Source organism: Scaptodrosophila lebanonensis, unplaced genomic scaffold, assembly GCF_003285725.1.
Source record: "Scaptodrosophila lebanonensis strain 11010-0011.00,11010-0021.00 unplaced genomic scaffold, SlebRS2 tig00000024-arrow-pilon, whole genome shotgun sequence".
NCBI lineage: Eukaryota > Metazoa > Arthropoda > Insecta > Diptera > Drosophilidae > Scaptodrosophila > Scaptodrosophila lebanonensis.
In genome coordinates this window covers 13,978,840-13,997,580 of record NW_022060538.1, presented here as the reverse complement: position 1 = coordinate 13,997,580, position 18,741 = coordinate 13,978,840, and the positions used below count along the sequence as shown (strand labels likewise).

General features: G+C 40.9%; 1 protein-coding gene across 1 annotated transcript in view; it reads left to right on the top strand.

Moving 5' to 3' along the window:
• Window positions 1–18,741, top strand: part of LOC115621978 (dynein beta chain, ciliary) — a 28,955-nt gene that overhangs the window by 5,592 nt on the left and 4,622 nt on the right. Inside the window, exons 13-23 of the mRNA XM_030515829.1 lie at window positions 24–478; window positions 532–2,739; window positions 2,846–2,888; window positions 2,974–2,999; window positions 3,091–3,621; window positions 14,153–14,660; window positions 14,783–15,947; window positions 16,004–16,223; window positions 16,275–18,313; window positions 18,369–18,507; window positions 18,562–18,728. Of these exons, the coding sequence (XP_030371689.1) occupies window positions 24–478; window positions 532–2,739; window positions 2,846–2,888; window positions 2,974–2,999; window positions 3,091–3,621; window positions 14,153–14,660; window positions 14,783–15,947; window positions 16,004–16,223; window positions 16,275–18,313; window positions 18,369–18,507; window positions 18,562–18,728 (7,501 nt within the window). The remainder of the gene's footprint in view (window positions 1–23; window positions 479–531; window positions 2,740–2,845; window positions 2,889–2,973; window positions 3,000–3,090; window positions 3,622–14,152; window positions 14,661–14,782; window positions 15,948–16,003; window positions 16,224–16,274; window positions 18,314–18,368; window positions 18,508–18,561; window positions 18,729–18,741) is intronic.

The window sequence follows — 18,741 nt, the reverse complement described above, 5'->3', positions numbered from 1 at the left end:
CTAATACCCAATACCATCCGCAGATGAGCTTGAGGACAAGCCAGATCTTGTCAGACAACGCACTGATATACTGAATAAGGTGAAGATGGCACTGCAGGCCATACGGGTGCATGGAAAAGGCTTCATGGAGTATTCCTATCTTTGGCTATGGAATAAAACAAATTACTTGAACGAGGTGAAAAAATACGGACGCGCTCTGACATTGGCTGAACGCGAAGCCGAGACTGAACAAGAGGGCAGCTCTGGTCTTAAGATATTGGGCACCGATGAATACCCACCACTCACTATATATAAAGAGCAATTGGACAAGTTTATTGAGCTACAAGAGCAAATTCGAAAATGGGACCTCTACGAAGACTTCTTTGTTTTTCTCCGATTGAACATGGAGGGCTTCAAAAAGTCGGTACTCAATCAAGTGGGTCAATGGATAAGTTTGTTCAAAATGGATCTTATAAATCGTGTGAAGAATTCGCTTAAGGTTAGACACAAATCTATGCGAAAAAAAAGTTTTCATACAATCTTTCCTTGCAGGAACTGCAAGACTTTGTGGATGAAGCAAACATCGTACTCAAAATGGAGCTGCAAAAAGACGATTTCGAAGGATTGGTTAAAATTCTTTCCGTACTAAACCAAATCAACGAGAAGCAGTATTTGTACGACTCCATGTTTGAGCCTCTTAAGGAAATTGTTGAGCTCCTTAAACAGTATAATTATGAGTTCGACGATAACGAGCTGACTATGCTTAATGAGCTACCAGACGCCTGGCAAAAAGTGAAACGGCAAGCGGCCAGCACCAAGCAACTAATTGCACCCATACAGAGCTACCAAGTCGACTTAATAGAGAAACGCATTATGCTGTGCGATAACATGGCTAGCACTTACCGTAGGAAATTCTTGGCAAAAAAATTCTTTAACGTGCCCTGCCGCAATGTCTACGAGTTAATCGATGAGGCAGATTTGGAGATTTGTGCGCTTGAAGAACGTCAGAAAACTCTCGCTGAGTCGGCTGTCTTGTTCGAGTTACAGGGACCGGATCCAGGAAAAATAGAGCTTTGTCGCAGCGACATCAAGCTAGTCAAGATTATGTGGGACTTTGCTATTACCATTGAGTCAACCATTAATGACTGGAAGAAAACACCCTGGAAGAAAATCGACATTGAGAATATGGATCAGGAGTGCAAGAAATTTGGACGCGAGCTGCGTGGCTTAGACAAAACTATGCGCACATGGGAGCCATTTATTTTTATGGAGGCATCACTCAAGAACTTAATGACATCTTTGCGCGCCGTCACGGAGCTTCAAAATCCCGCGATACGCGATCGTCACTGGGTGGAGCTAATGCAGACCACTCATGTCAAGTTCAACATGGATGACTCGACTACGCTTAAGGATTTGCTAGACCTAAACCTGCACGAATACGAAGAGGAAGTGAAGAACATAGTTGATAAATCCGTAAAGGAAATGGCTATGGAAAAAACGCTGAAAGACATTGCTGCGGTTTGGGCTGTTATGGAATTCGGGACTGAAATACATGAGCGTACGGGGCTGAAATTGCTGAAGGCGTCAGAGGAAATGATCGAAACCCTTGAGGAGCACCAAGTCCAACTGCAGAATATGGCATCGTCCAAGTATATTGGCTACTTTCAGCACGAAGTAACGTCATGGCAGCAAAAACTCTCCAATGCCGATCAAATCATAGGCTCGTGGTTTGAGGTGCAGCGTAAGTGGCAGTATCTTGAAAGCATATTCATTGGCTCTGAGGACATACGATCCCAATTGCCCGAAGACTCTAAGCGTTTCGACTACATTGATCGCGAATTTAAAGCCCTGCTGGCCCAAATGAATGCTGACCGCAATGTTGTGCGGTCAACTAATCGCTCTGGCAGCAAGCTATACGAGCATCTGGAACAGCTGCTTAAAATGCTCATGTTGTGTGAGAAGGCGCTTAATGACTACCTTGAAACGAAGCGCTTGGCCTATCCGCGCTTCTACTTCGTCTCCTCAGCCGATTTACTGGACATCCTATCCAACGGCAACAATCCCGCTATGGTAGCCCGTCACTTGACCAAGCTCTACGATTCAATGGGCAAGCTGAACCTCATTGCTGGAACCAAGCAAGCAGCTGGTATGGTTGCGAAGGAACTGGAGGAATACGTGCCTTTTCTCGACAACTGCGATTGCAGCGGCAAAGTGGAGGTGTGGCTTAATCGCGTTACGGACAAAATGAGGGACACATTGCGCGATCAGCTGAAAAAGTCGCTCTCCACCTACGACCACAAGCCGCGCCACGTATGGATCTTCGAATGGCCGGCACAGCCAGCCCTGGTGGGCACACAAATCATGTGGACGACCGAAACCAACGACGCCTTTGCTAAGGTGCAACAGCGCTATGAGAATGCCCTGAAAGATTACAACAAAAAGCAGGTGACTCAGCTAAACAATCTGATAATGCTGCTTCTGGGAGATTTGACAGCTGCCGAGCGCCAAAAAGTCATGACCGTGTGTACTATCGATGTGCACTCACGCGATGTCGTCAGCAAAATTATATCGGCCAAGGTGGAGAATGCGACAGCTTTTCAATGGCAAAGCCAGCTGCGTCATCGGTGGGATAACAAAATCGATGATTGCTTTGCCAACATTTGTGATGCACAGTTCCGCTACGACTATGAGTATCTGGGCAACACGCCGCGCCTTGTGATTACCCCCCTCACAGATCGTTGCTATATAACATTAACGCAGGTGAGTCCACGCTATTTAATGCTGAACTTCAATAATTAGCTTTCTTCCTTCTCATTTCTTTATATGCGTAAATCCACTTCTGCAATCGCACTTCAATCATCAATAGAGTTTACATTTAGTGATGGGAGGTGCGCCAGCAGGACCAGCAGGTAAACAACTTATGTATCAAATATATTACGAGAAATGTCTACCACTAGTTCAGCTGACTAATATTTTACGCCTTCTGGTTCACAGGTACTGGTAAAACGGAAACCACTAAGGTTGGTTTATCGCAATTTTCAGAAACTTTATCTTTATTTTTAATTTCCGTTCTTTTCAATATTCTCTAATTCTTTTCGTTTTCCCTTTTAGGATTTAGGTCGTGCGCTGGGCATGATGGTGTACGTGTTTAATTGTTCCGAACAAATGGACTACAAGTCTATTGGCAATATACACAAGGGACTGGCACAAACAGGCGCATGGGGCTGCTTCGACGAGTTCAATCGTATATCCGTAGAAGTGTTGTCTGTCGTAGCCGTGCAAGTAAAGTGCATTCAGGACGCCATTAAAGCGAAGAAAACAACGTTCAACTTCCTTGGTGAAATCATCTCGCTACGCCCGACTGTAGGTGTGTTCATCACCATGAATCCTGGCTATGCTGGCCGAGCCGAGCTGCCGGAGAATTTGAAGGCTCTATATCGACCATGCGCCATGGTGGTTCCCGACTTTGCATTGATTAGTGAAATCATGCTGGTAGCCGAGGGTTTCCAGGAAGCGCGTTTGCTGGCCCGAAAATTCATAACATTGTACACACTATGCAAAGAGTTACTTTCCAAACAAGATCACTACGATTGGGGCTTACGCGCAATTAAGTCAGTGCTGGTAGTAGCTGGCGCCTTGAGGGTAAGTGTTAATTATAGCCGCAGATGTTGTTATCACTGACTTAAGAGGTCTCTTACGCTTACGAGTATATATGATTAGCAGATTATATGTCTTTTTTTTGTGAATCCAAGAAATGGGTTATTCAAACTGTCGCGCACTCTAGTTCCTCAAAGCTCTTCTATCCAAACTAAGCCAACTGTTTTGTTGCATTAAAGTTTAACCAATTGAGTAACATGGCGCTTCTGTTAACATGTAGCATTTTAATAATTTAGAATATGGCCTAATTCGACTGAAATTGGTGGACTACTTGTATATAGAAAAACTAACAATTATTATCTATTGCACCTAAAGTACTTCATTTTGAAGGTGTTTTTTTAAATATTCCAGCTTATATATTGGTAATATACTTATATTGACTCACATCATTTTTATATTGTGCATACGTTTCTTCATACACTCTATTTTTATAGCCGATATACATATAGAATGCTGAAACTGAAATGCGGTTTTGCATTGACAACAATATATACCACAAATGAGGAAATCTGATTGCTCATCATGCCGGCACTTCTGTGTCAAATATAGTAGTACTCCAGTATTGCTTTATTTAATGGAACTTTCTATTTGTTAGCATATGCTCTCCTTCTATAATATGGCTTACAAGCATTTTATTACTTGTAGAGTCTAGTTGAGAGCATATTTAAAATACGCCCCGCACAACAATTGAACAAAGAGAATTAGTTAATAAATCACTTTAAAAAATGGTTCCTCCAATCGGACTTCTTTATCATTAAGCTGCAACGATACAGTTGTGTGTAATTAAAAACTAGAGTGCATTTGCATTTATAACGAATGAACCGCATGTGGAACGCACGCGCACTTGTCTTTCAATTACATTATTCACTTTTCAGCTTTGTTCTGCATGTTGCTGAAATAGTATACTACTCGTATGTCCTTGTGTTGAACATCCACAACAGGCAGCGCCAAATTGACCTGCCATAAGATTTAATGTGCTCTTATGCAACTGAACTTAATATTTCACGTACATGTTACCTCTGGGTTTAAAGGTCGTAATTTTCTCATTCGCACAACCCAGTCTAATATCGTCTCACCCGCTCTGGCAACGTCCGGTCGTCCATTCGTCCGTTTCTGGCCAAAACGCGACATGCTCGAAACTTCTTGCAATGGCCACCTAAGGCATTGCACGAATGTTTTACTGACTCAAAGTTTGTCTCAATTACGTGCGTGGCAGCTTCTCTGGCGCGTGAACGACGACGACGACGACGAAGACGACTACGACGGCTACGATTAGCCCACTTGGAGAAGACACAGAGGCGGTATAGGGCTAAATATTAAAACTATACCACATTGCTCACGATGCCAATGCCGATGCCGCTGTCGCTTTCGCTGCCGCTTCCGCAGTTTCCATCCCTCGTTTGTCATTGGCAACTTTTTAATTAAAAGTTTCATTCGAGTAATGGGATATTTGCACTACGAAATGCGGATGCGTGCGACGCAGGGCGAGACGGGATGCGACGGGTATACTGGGGATGGACTGGAACTGTACGTTCGTTTGCAATTTTTGTGGGTGCCCCTGTAATCTGCGTCGCTGCCTTTGCCGCGCAACTTTGTCCTGATTATTGGCTGCAAGTATCTAATTGCCGAACGGATTTGCAAAAACTTGAGCCTTACACAACGCTGTGCTGACCTCCATTTTTTATTATACAACAACAACAACAACAACTAGCAGTAAAACTTTGCCCAAGTCGATGCAACTCCTTAGCCACGTAACGTGCGCCAAGTTAATGAGCTGCAAACGTCACGTGCAAAATTAAGCTGGATGTGTTTTAATTAAGACAACCTGTATTGAGCGGAGCAGGATTGGTGGGAGGATAATAATACGCGACAAAGTTTTGTGGATGAATGAACAACGTCGATAGCTCGACTGCTTTATTTATATATAAATTCTTATCCTAGTTCTTATGCTATCGCCTACATACTATCATCGATTCCTTATCTTCTACCATGTGTGCGTACTTTATCAGGTAGCTCATGTTAGCCAGCCGCAGCATGCTCATCCAGCGCGGTGGCGAGCCTGAGCTAATGATTTGTGTACTTACACATCCTTATCTATTAAGCTGGCGCCTGCCAGCTACGAAAATGTTGGTGCTATGTTCGGCATCTAAGGCCGAACTCATTATTATCTGTATAAGAGAGCATGTCTGTTTATCGAGGTTTTATCTATAACAATATGATAATGTACCCTTCGTGGTCTAGACAGAGCAAATCTAGCTTATCAATTAATTTACATTTACTTAGGATCTCGTTAGAATTGAACATGCTCCCCACCTTGAAAGGACTCCCTTTCAACTAGTATTGTTTCTTAAGTTTAATTTTAATTATACACGATTACATATATTTTCTTAGTTTTTAGGATAAACGTGGTAAGGCAAATGTTACGGGTAGAAATTGGGTAGAAAGTTGGCACATCTTTTTAAAGATGATAACGATCGCCACGATGAGACAAAATCCGACAATCCAGGAGGTGATGCTGATACCGTAAAGTGCCATTTGATGCGTATCGAGATGAATCGGGAAATCGAAGATTGTTTTGATCCTTGGGATATCGCGTACCTTATATGTTTTGATTTCACCCTCTACCTGCATATGGCTTATTTCAGGCAAATGGCTGGACAGATTTACTGTTGGTAGACGGAAGTTAACATCCGTAGTAGTATCCTCGTATGCCCACAAGTTGGCTTCTTCAGTTTGTAGGAAGCATCCTGTATTAAGTTGAAGGATCCCTTGACCAAATATGGTGAGGCTTGTGATATTTTCCTTGCAATGCATTTCCGCTGTTATTTTATTTGGCAGTGAAAATATCCAGGAGTTAGCCTTGTGAAGTTGAGCCCAATAATTTCGCGGGTTCATCACGTTTACCTGGCAGGTAGGCGGTAGCGTTTTTGTTTTTTGTAAAAGTAATATGTCGCAATTTGTAGCAGCGTTAACGTTGTATATTGGGTGGATTTGCGGACATAATAGCAGCCTTTCCATCTTTTGGCAGTAATTCAGATTTCCTTCTGTTAGTCCATAGAAACTGGCTGAGTTGTCATCGACGAGTATTTGAGTAAATTCGGGCTGAATACTGACGAATTTTCCATCGTGTAATGTGGGATATGGATAGATTACATAAGCTCTCATTTTATTGTGATTTATTAATGGGATTCTTATGTTAAATAACAGTGAGGTACTTGTAGCCCTCGTCGTTATTTTTGCAATTTTACCCAGCTCGACGGGATCCGTATCTGGTAATTGGACGCCCTCAGGCATATTTAGAGCCATGACTTGAATCTGCTGCTCAAATTGCTTCAACGGCATCAAGCTCCCCAGAAAATTCCCCTTAGTGTTCCAGACTACTGCGATGATGTCCCGCTGCAACTCTTCGAAGGCATCCATTCCAATTGAAAAGCTTTCTAATGCGGAAAGAATGTTATCGTTGTCTAGTTTCTTATTTATAGCACTTGACAACGTATACATCGTGTTGTTAATAACTTTGAAATTGTCCCAAATGACTTCATTCTGTTTCCGCATAATGGTTATTGTAGAATCCTGCACTGATGACTGGTTACGAATTAGGTCCCGGAGATACTCCTCGTTGTCTCTGCTCTGGTTGATTTTGTTGAGCAATACGTCCGCATGGTCTTCATCCATTAATCCAAATACGGCGTGGAAAACGTTGCCCATGAAACTGAGCGGCGCTCGAGGTTGTCGTTCTTTCTTGCTCCTCTGATTTTGAACAATAATGTCATTATTTTGTTCTAGCCTATTGAATTTGTTTTCTAACAGCTTCATCGTTGAGTCTAGAGTTGTGTCTTTTTGAATCTTCTCCTTAAGATGTAGTAATACGGACCAAGATGCTTCTATTCGATGCTTAAATGCCCAATACTCATCCAGATCTGCGTGAATAATTATATTCCATGATGTCCGCGTTAATCCCACGTCGCCAACGTTCTCAAAAAATATCCCTGCCTTATTTTCTAAATATTCTATTTTTTGACTCTTAACATTGTTAAATATCGACAAAAATGTTAAAATATATAAAATTACATTCTTATTTTTTAACTTTACAGGCTTGGGTTTATACTGTTCATTTTCATAACTATTTTGTATTTTATTTGGGTTACTTGTTTGTATTGCGGTTGTAACTACCGCAGTTGACGAGTTATCCTCGTCTTCGGCAGGAAAAGGACAAACATTGTGCACCGACCTCAGCGATATTCCATTGCTTGTCCTTACTTCTACCATTCTACAAAGGCCATCTTTACCTACAATGGTCTTTGTGACCCTGCCCCTCTTCCAATGCATTTGGGCCAGATTTTCTTCCTTTAATAATACAAGGGTTCCCGGTTTTAAATTTGGCATTACTTTATCCCACTTGTAACGCTTTTGCAATTCGGACAGATATTCTAACGACCACCTTTTCCAAAACTGTTCTTTGTTTTCTTGAACTGCCTTCCAGTGGTCTCGCAACCCTTTATAACTTTTACTGTCTACTGAGTCTACTATTGTAGAAAAAGACTCTCCCAATATAAAATGTCCTGGGGTTAGAACCTGAAGATCATTTGGATCTTCTGACAGCGGAGTTAATGGTCTTGAATTTAGTATCGCTTCTATTTCTATCATTAGTGTGGTCATTTCGTCAAAGGTCATTATTCCTTCTATAGAACGCGTAAAATGTTTTTTAACGGACTTCACGCATGCTTCCCAGAGTCCCCCAATGTGGGGAGATTTAGCAGGAATATTTACCCATTCAATTTGCCGCTCCACACAAAACTTGTCTATTGTATCTATCTGAATTTGGTCTTTGAATAATTTATATATTTCATTCAGACTATTTGCTGCGCCTATAAAATTCGTTCCATTATCGCAGTAAATTTTTTGTGGACAGCTCCTTCTACCTACAAATCTTTTCAGAGCCCCTATGAAGGCTGCAGAAGTCATATCTGACACAACTTCTAAATGCACTGCCTTCGTAGCAAAACAAACAAATACACACACATAGGCTTTGTCAACTCGTTTTCCTCTGATTTTATGATGAATGGCTATGGGCCCGAGAAAATCTATTCCAATATTCAAAAACGGACGTGTTCGAATTACTCGATCTTCGGGCAGGTTTCCCATAAACTGATGTATCTGTCTTGGGTGTGCCTTAAAACAGCGGATACAATTTTTTGTAATTTTGCTGACTATTTGCTTCCCTCTCAAGGGCCAAAACCGCTGCCTGATTATTGCAAGTAACCCTTGAGGTCCTATGTGCAAATGTTTTTTATGAAGTTTAGTTCCTAGGAGCTCCACCCATTTATCTGCATACGGCAAAAGAACTGGATGCTTGGCTTCAAAACACAACTGCGAATTTTGAATTCGTCCCCCTACTCTTATTATCCCTTTGTTATCTACGAATGGAGCCAAGGACTTGATATTTGACTTTCCTGGCAACTCCTTTTTATTCTGCAGAAGAGATAACTCCTTTGGAAAGTGGTTTTTCTGCACAATTTTAATTATTAGTGTTAGCGCTTCCTTTTTATAGCTTATCCATGTTTTTACTTCTGTTTTTCTGCACTTCTCTGTAAACATTATTATCATTGCCAGCACATTTTGTAAAAAATCAAAGTTGTTTTTGTGGTTGATCTCATGAAATATGGATCCTGTTTTAACAAGTAACGCATTATATGTAATTTTTTTTATTTCCGGGATTTCCTTTAATGTAACTGAATTATGTCGAACCTGGTGATTATTACTTTTTAAAAATAATGGCCCTTGAAACCACAGCTGGTTTCCTATTAACTCCGATGGGTATTTACCTCTAGCCACGATGTCCGCTGGATTCTGCTCTGACTCAACAAACTGCCAACATGCAATTTTTGTTTCTGTTTGAATAAAGTTAACTCTATTTGCCACAAATGTTTTTAATGACGCTGGGTCAAGTTTTAACCAGCTAAGCACAATCTGTGAATCGCTGTAGTAGAAAATTTTGCTGAATTTGATTTTCAAACTATCTCTAACCTTTTTCGTTAACTCAACTAAAAGTACTGCGGCGCATAATTCCAGCCTTGGTATTGTTAAAAGTTTAATTGGCGCTACTCTGGATTTGGACGCGGCTATGTTAATTCTAATTTTATTGTTACAATCTATTGATTTAATATAGATTACTGCACCATATGCTTTCTCAGATGCATCACCGAAACCATGCAACTCTATTGTTTTGGCGTTGTTTCCAATTAACATTCTGGGTATTTTCATTTCATTTAGTATTGGGAGTTCTTTTTTTATTTTTTCCCATGCCTTTACACTTTCTTCTGAAGGCGCTTGGTCCCAGTCTAACTTGGATTTCCATAGATCTTGCATCAGAATTTTCGTTGTCACTGTCACTGGACTTATTAAACCTAAGGGATCAAATATTTTCGAAATGTCTGACAGAATGCTGCGTTTGGTTACCTTACTATCACATTCCCAGTTGCATTTAATCGAGAAGTCATCCGTTTCTGGTAACCAGGCAACTCCTAATGCTTTAATGGGATTAGCTTGCTCTATATTAAATTCTACTTTCATCCCTCTATCTGCTACTGACATTGATTTTAAAAGGTCTACGCTATTTGAACACCATTTCCTTAAATGAAATCCATCTTTTTTAAGAGTGCCAGTTATTTGTTTTTGTACTTCTTTTAGTTCTTTTATTGTATTTGCCCCAGTCATTAAATCGTCCATGTAGAAGTCATTTTCAATTGCTTCAGCCGCCTTAGCCCATTTATTTTTTATTTTTTCTGCGGATTTTTTCAAACATTTTACTGCTAAATATGGCGCAGCTTTTGTTCCATACGTTACTGTTTGCAAAGCGTATGTATTTAAAGGCATTCCCTGTTCCCATCTCCAATATATAAGCTGATACTTTTGATCCTCTGGCTTAATCCAAATTTGTCTATACATTTTTTCTATGTCTGCTGTAATGACATAAGTGTGTTTTCGGAACCGAAGTAATATGTTAAACAAATCTTCTTGCAGTCTTGGACCTGCATGCAATACGTCGTTTAATGCTATACCATTAGACGTTTTGCATGATGCATCAAACACGACTCTCAGCTTGGTAGTAGTGCTTTCCGGCCGTAAAATAGCGTGATGAGGGAGATAATATTTTGATTCCAACTTTTCCGCATTTGCAATTATCTTCATATGCCCTAATTCGATATATTCTTTTATGAAATTTGTGTGAATTTTTGTGAATTTGTGTTCCTTTAGGCTTGGGTCTTTATTGAATTTTCTTTCTAATGCCGAAAAACGTCTTTTTGCTTGAGATTCAGAATATCCTAAGTTTTTCGGTGTATTTTTAAATGGCAGAGCAACAATATATCGTCCATCCGCTCCTCTTGACACATTTTGTTCAAATTCCTGTTCACATTCTACCTCCTCCTTTGATAATGTAATGTTTTCTGTCATTTTTTCTTCAATTTCCCAAAACCTTTTAAGTTGATGTTCAATTCCAACTCCAGAATAGGTCACTACTCGACCTTCTTTTGAAGGACTCTCTAACTCTATTTTACCGTAAGCAGCCCAACCAAAAAGCGTTTCTCGTAAACGCAATCTTCCTTCGTTCAATTGAATCTTTCCGGATTTTTCCGTTTCATGCACCAGATCTATACCGAGAAGCATATCAATACCTTGTGGAATGTTGAACTGTGGATCCGCTAACTCTATGTGATGTTGAATATTTCCAATTTCAAACCTTTTCTTTGGCATATTAGATACAATTTTTTTACTAATTAATACCTCAATTTCGGTGTTGAATTCTGTGGTTTTTGATCTAATCTGAACACTCATACCTTCGTTTATTTGAGAAAAGTTATCTGAAAACCCTTCAATTGTTTCCTGTACCTTTTCTGCCTTTAATTTTAATTTTCGCTTAAACTCTGTAGTGATGAAATTTACTTCTGAGCCACTGTCTAATAATACTCTACAGTTTTGCCATTTGCCTTCTCCATCTAATACTTCAACGACTGCTGTTGATAGCAAAACACATTTTTTCTCCTTTTTGAAACATTTTGAGCTAGTCACTACTGAATTGTCTATGTGTAAAAGCATATGATGTGGACCGCTGCATGTGCGACAAACCCAATTACAGGTAGCAAAGGAATGTCCCATCTGCAAGCATTTTCCACAAATTTGGTTCTTTTTTATTATTTGCCATCTTTCTCTTATTGTTAGTTTTTTAAATTTCTGACACTTATATACGGGGTGACTATAATTGCATTCCAAAACACAAGTCTTTTTTTCTATTTTGTGATATAAACTTGGCTTTTCATTTTTATTCTTCTGCGCATTGCTGTTACCATCCATTTGGCAAGCTTCTAATGCAGAACATTCATGCTCTAAGAATTTTAACAGGGGGTCAATTTTTTGAACAGTTTTAGGGTTTTCCAGGGATTTTTCATATCTAGTTCTAAGATTTTCGTTCATTTTTTTTACTAGTAATGTGTTAAAAAGGCTTTGTAGGATGAGTTCTTCAGACAACTTCATTGCTTTTATAGCCTGAATATTTTTGTTAATTATGCATAAAAATTGCTTTACGCTGTTTACGGACTCACTAACCGAGGGAGCTTCAATTATGTTGTTCAAATAAATAGCCAATGTTGCTCTAGGGTTGGTAAACTTGCTATCTAACAGGGACCATGCTAAATCAAAATTGTTCTCTGTTGACGGCAAATTTTCTATTGTTGCTGCAGCATCGCCCTTTACTTTGGTTTTCAAGGCACACATTTTTTGTGTGTTCGAAATGTTTGCTGAGCCAATCAACTGCATAAAAAGTTCCTTGAACGTATTCCACTCTGTATAGCTTCCATAAAAACACGGTATTTCAATTTTTGGCAAGTCGAAGTTCATATTTTCCTTTTTTAATTCCGGATTCATATCCAATTCGTAATATTGGTCTGTTAACCTCTCAAACTTTTCTTCTAACTCTCCTATACCCCATTCATTTGAATATTGATAATAAAGATCATCTGCACGGGTTTTAGCTGTTTTGATTTCACTTAAATCTTTTCCATCATATCTTTTTAAGGACATCTTAAAACATTTTAATGCATGTTCTATCTTTCTAACAGCCGTACTTTTTGTATTATCTGGGCCTACTAATGACTGCGATTCTAGCAAATCAGCATTCCTATTTATCTGTTTATTCATTTGCCCCAATAATGAGTAAGTAACTGTAAAAAGTTCACTTACCTTTTCTCCAAATTTTTCTTTAAAATATGGTGATTTCAATATTGTCGCTGAAGGATTTTGCAGTCCGATTTTATTTGCCTCGAACTGGATCCTCAGCTCTTCTACCTTGCGGTTCCACTGGTCCAGCTGCTGACCCGATCCATCCCACTTTGCCGCTGCATTGTAAATGGCCTCCAAAACTCTTCCAATGCCCTCTTGCTCTTTTATTATTTGGGCTTCGTTTGCCATATTGATTTTTAGTGCAGTACTTTTAAATTTCCGCACAATATTTAATAATTTTATATTGGTATAAATGATTTTATTATTATTTTTATATATATATTTGGTTGCTGTTGGTACGGGTGCTGGGTGTTTAAGTCCACTATTTACTTTTTAGGGACACACGGCAGCACAACACAACACAACACTTTTTAATTTTTTGGCTGAAATTCGCACGGGTGCTGGGCTTATAAGTCCTTCTTTTGATTTTTAAGGACAATATAAATACACACCGCACAACACAACACAACACTTTTTAATTTTCTTTGAGAGCTGGATGTTTTAGTCCACTATTTTAATTTTTAGGGACACAACGCAGCACAACACAACATAACACTTTTTAATTTTCTTTGAGAGCTGGATGTTTTAGTCCACTATTTTTATTTCTAGGGACACAACGCAGCACTTCTTACACTTGTGTCCTTTTTATTTTTTAAGGACAATATATTAACACAGCACAACACAACACTATTTAACTCGCGTGTACTTTTCGAGGGGTCACCAATGTATTGAGCGGAGCAGGATTGGTGGGAGGATAATAATACGCGACAAAGTTTTGTGGATGAATGAACAACGTCGATAGCTCGACTGCTTTATTTATATATAAATTCTTATCCTAGTTCTTATGCTATCGCCTACATACTATCATCGATTCCTTATCTTCTACCATGTGTGCGTACTTTATCAGGTAGCTCATGTTAGCCAGCCGCAGCATGCTCATCCAGCGCGGTGGCGAGCCTGAGCTAATGATTTGTGTACTTACACATCCTTATCTATTAAGCTGGCGCCTGCCAGCTACGAAAATGTTGGTGCTATGTTCGGCATCTAAGGCCGAACTCATTATTATCTGTATAAGAGAGCATGTCTGTTTATCGAGGTTTTATCTATAACAATATGATAATGTACCCTTCGTGGTCTAGACAGAGCAAATCTAGCTTATCAATTAATTTACATTTACTTAGGATCTCGTTAGAATTGAACACAACCTTTTTCCCTTTTTTTTTTTTTTGGTATCTAATAGCGTGACGATCGCCAGAGGCCAGAGGACCAGGTTCTAATGCGGGCGTTGCGTGATTTTAACATTCCAAAGATTGTCACAGATGACGTGCCCGTATTCATGGGACTTATTGGCGATCTATTTCCGGCGCTTGACGTGCCCCGTAAACGCAATCCTGAATTCGAAGCAGTTATCAAGCGTTCAGCGATAGACTTAAAGCTGCAGCCAGAGGAAGGATTTATATTAAAAATTGTTCAGCTGGAGGAGCTGTTTGCAGTACGACATTCAGTGTTTATCATTGGCTTTGCCGGCACAGGAAAATCGGAGGTGTGGAAGACATTGAACAAGACTTACCAAAATCAAAAACGCAAGCCCCACTACAACGATCTGAATCCGAAAGCTGTGACCAACGACGAACTGTTCGGCATAGTTAATCCAGCAACGCGTGAATGGAAAGATGGACTATTTTCTATATTGATGCGTGATCAGGCCAATTTAGGTGGCACTGGGCCCAAATGGATTGTTCTAGATGGTAAGATATTCCCAAAATTAAACACCAAGCTCATTAGTTGTTACCAAAGACGGTGAATTGACTATTTTGCCCAATTTATTTAGTTGCTTGAGAACTAATTACAACTATTCCCTTGCTTGCAGGTGACATAGATCCCATGTGGATCGAGAGCCTAAACACAGTAATGGATGACAATAAAGTGTTGACATTAGCCAGCAACGAACGGATTGCTTTAACAAAAGAGATGCGTTTGCTTTTCGAAATCGCTTCGCTTCGCACGGCCACACCTGCAACAGTATCGCGAGCTGGCATTTTATACATAAATCCGCAAGACTTGGGCTGGACCCCATTCATACAATCGTGGCTGGGCACACGCACAAATAGCAGTGAGGTGGCAACATTGAATGTGTTATTCGACAAATATGTACCTCAACTGCTTGATGCATTTAAGACCCGCCTGAAGAGTATTACACCAATATCTGACATTGCACGTCTTCAAATGACCTGCTTTTTGCTGGACAGCATGCTAACGCCACAGAATGTGCCCAACGATTGTCCCAAAGACTGGTATGAAATTTACTTTGTGTTTTCTATTGTGTGGGGCTTTGGTTCAACGCTCTTCCAAGATCAAATCATCGACTGGCGTAATGAGTTTAGCAAATGGTTCCTCAACGAGTTCAAAGCTGTCAAATTTCCCTCTTCCGGCAATATTTTTGCCTTCTATATTGACAACGAAACGAAGAAGTTTTTGCCTTGGACAAACCTTGTTCCCGAATTTGAGCTGGACCCCGATCTGCCATTGCAATCGAATTTGGTGAACACTTCGGAAACGACGCGTCTTCGGTTCTTTATGGATACGCTGATTGAGGCAGACCATCCAGTTATGCTCATCGGTCCATCCGGATCGGGAAAAACAATTCTTATGAATGCCAAGCTAAATGCTTTACCCACCGAAAAATATGCTGTAACGAATGTGCCGTTTAACTTTTATACCACTTCTGAGATGCTGCAACGTATTCTCGAAAAGCCACTGGAGAAGAAGGCAGGCCGCAATTTTGGACCTATCGGCAACAAACGGATGATCTACTTTGTGGACGATATGAATATGCCAGAAGTCGACAAGTACTTTACGGTGCAGCCACACACGCTGATTCGTCAATTTATGGATTATCATCATTGGTACGATCGATTGAAACTAACGCTAAAGGATATACACAAGTGCAACTTCGTAAGCTGCATGAACCCTTCGGCCGGCTCGTTTACCATAGATCCACGACTGCAGCGTCACTTCTGTTCCTTCGCCGTCAAGTAAGTGGTTTGCGTTTTTAATTGTAACTGTTGGCCTAACTTGCTCCTCCTATTAGCCAACCAAGTGCCGATGCACTGTTTCACATATTAAATTCCATACTGTCACAGCATCTTGCCATGCCACAGCATAAGTTTGATAAACATGTGATTAAACTCTGTCAACCATTAGTCCAAGCGGCCATCACACTGCATCAGAAAGTGGCATCCTCGTTTTTGCCAACTGCCATTAAGTTCCACTATAATTTCAATCTGCGGGACATAGCCAATATATTCACGGTAAGTAAATAATTGGATGAAATAGACAATAATGCTATCACCGACATGTAGGGAATACTTTATGCTAACAACGAAACTTGTCCCAACATCAACCAAATGATGCGCTTATGGATTCACGAGTGCAATCGTGTCTATGGAGACAAACTTGTGGATTACACCGACATTGGGAACTTTAAGAAGATCGTTGCAGAGGTGGTACGCAAGGGCATTGAAGGCATTAGCGATGAAATTGTCTATGCACAGCCGCATATCTACTGCCACTTCGCCAAAGGCTTGACAGACATAAAGTACATGCCCATACCCAATTGGGACCGTTTGAAAAATCTGCTTGAAGAGGCACAGGACCGCTACAACGACTATGTGGGTGCCATGAACCTAGTGCTATTCGACGATGCCATGTCTCATGTGTGCCGCATTAGCCGCATAATTGAATCATCCCGTGGCTACGCACTGTTAATTGGCGTTGGCGGTTCAGGCAAGCAATCACTAACTCGTCTAGCGGCCTTCATTTCCTCTCTAGATGTGTTCCAAATACAATTGACAAAAGACTATAGTGTTAACGACTTAAAAGCAAATATAGCTTTACTATATACGAAAGCTGGAGTGAAGAGTACAGCCTGTTGCTTCCTCATGACCGATTCTGAAGTGGCACGAGAGCAGTTCCTTGTGCTAGTCAACGACCTGCTAGCCTCAGGCGACATACACGAGCTGTATCCAGACGACGAGATAGAAAACGTTGTGAACGCCGTCCGAAATGAGGTGAAGCAGCTTGGTATAATGGATAGTCGAGAGAATTGTTGGAAGTACTTTATCGAAAAGGTACGCAGTCTTCTAAAGGTGGTCCTTTGCTTCTCACCAGTAGGCGCAACATTACGAGTTCGCTCGCGTAAATTCCCAGCACTGGTGAACTGCACAACCATTGACTGGTTTCATGAGTGGCCGCAACAAGCGCTGGAGTCTGTATCGTTGCGTTTCCTTTCGGAAATTTCAGTGCTGCCCAAATCCCTGGGACCGCCCGTATCCAAATTCATGGCCTACGTACATAAAACCGTTAACGACATCTCGCAAGTGTACCTAAGTAATGCTAAACGCTACAATTACACGACTCCGAAGTCCTTCCTTGAGCTGATCGCTCTTTATTCAAAGCTGTTGCACGAAAAGGTTAAAGCCAACATGGATCGGAGAACACGATTGGAAAATGGGCTAATTAAGCTGGCAAGCTGCTCAAAAGAGGTGGATGCGCTGCAAGATGTGCTTAAGGTGCAAGAAGTGGAACTGAAAATAAAGAACAAGGATGCGGACGACCTCATTGTGGTTGTCAGTTCGGAGAACGAAAAGGTGTCGAAAGAACGAGCATTTGCATCTAAAGAGGAGAAGAATGTACGTCAAATCGAGGAAGATGTCACAGCCAAGGCCAAATTGTGCGAGGAAGATTTCCGAAAGGCACAACCTGCGCTCATTGCCGCCCAAGAAGCCCTCAACACTCTCAACAAAAACAATCTAACTGAATTGAAATCCTTTGGTTCCCCTCCTGAGGCAGTAGTCAGTGTATGCGCAGCGGTGCTTGTGCTATTCGCTTCCAAGGGCAAACTACCCAAGGACCGCAGCTGGAAGGCGTCACGTGTCTTAATGGGCAATGTCGACAAGTTTCTGGACAATCTTGTCAACTATGATAAGAAGCACATACATCCCGACATCATTAAGGCATTGCAGCCATATATTCAGGATCCTGAATTCAATCCAGAAAAAATCATGTCAAAGTCTTCTGCTGCGGCCGGTCTTTGCTCATGGGTGATAAACATTAACCGATTTTATGATGTATATCTAATAGTCGAGCCCAAAGAGCGGGCACTGGCTGATGCCGAGAAGGAGCTGAAGGATGCACGCGACAAGCTAACTGCTCTCAATCAGCGTCTTACCGAGCTTGAAGAACAGCTGAATGTTCTACAGTTGGAGTATGACGAGGCATTGGCCAAAAAGCAAAAATGCCAAGATGAAGCCGATAAAACGGCCTTTACCATCGACATTGCCAATCGGCTGATTGGCGGCCTGGCCACCGAAAAAGTACGTTGGACGGAGTCTGTTAAAAAGTAAGTATATAACACAATTTCCTAACCTGCATTACATGACCCACCAAAAATGAAGCTTGCAATCGGGCGTGATACAGCTACCCGGAGATATATTGCTTATATCCTGCTTCATATCGTACGTGGGTTGTTTTACACGCGCCTATCGCACGGAATTACAGCAGAAAATGTGGATGCCAACCTTCAAGAGTATACAGGTAAGACCCTCTCTGTATTTCTAGTACCTTCAACTTAACGCAATCCATTCATAGCCACCAATACCATCTACCGAAGGCGTCGATCCCTTCGATATGATCTGTGATGATGCACAAATTGCTGAATGGAATAATCAGGGTCTACCGAGTGATCGCATGTCGGCCGAGAATGCTGCAATATTGGTGCAATCTGAGCGCTACCCGCTCATGATCGATCCTCAACTGTAAGTGTTAAGA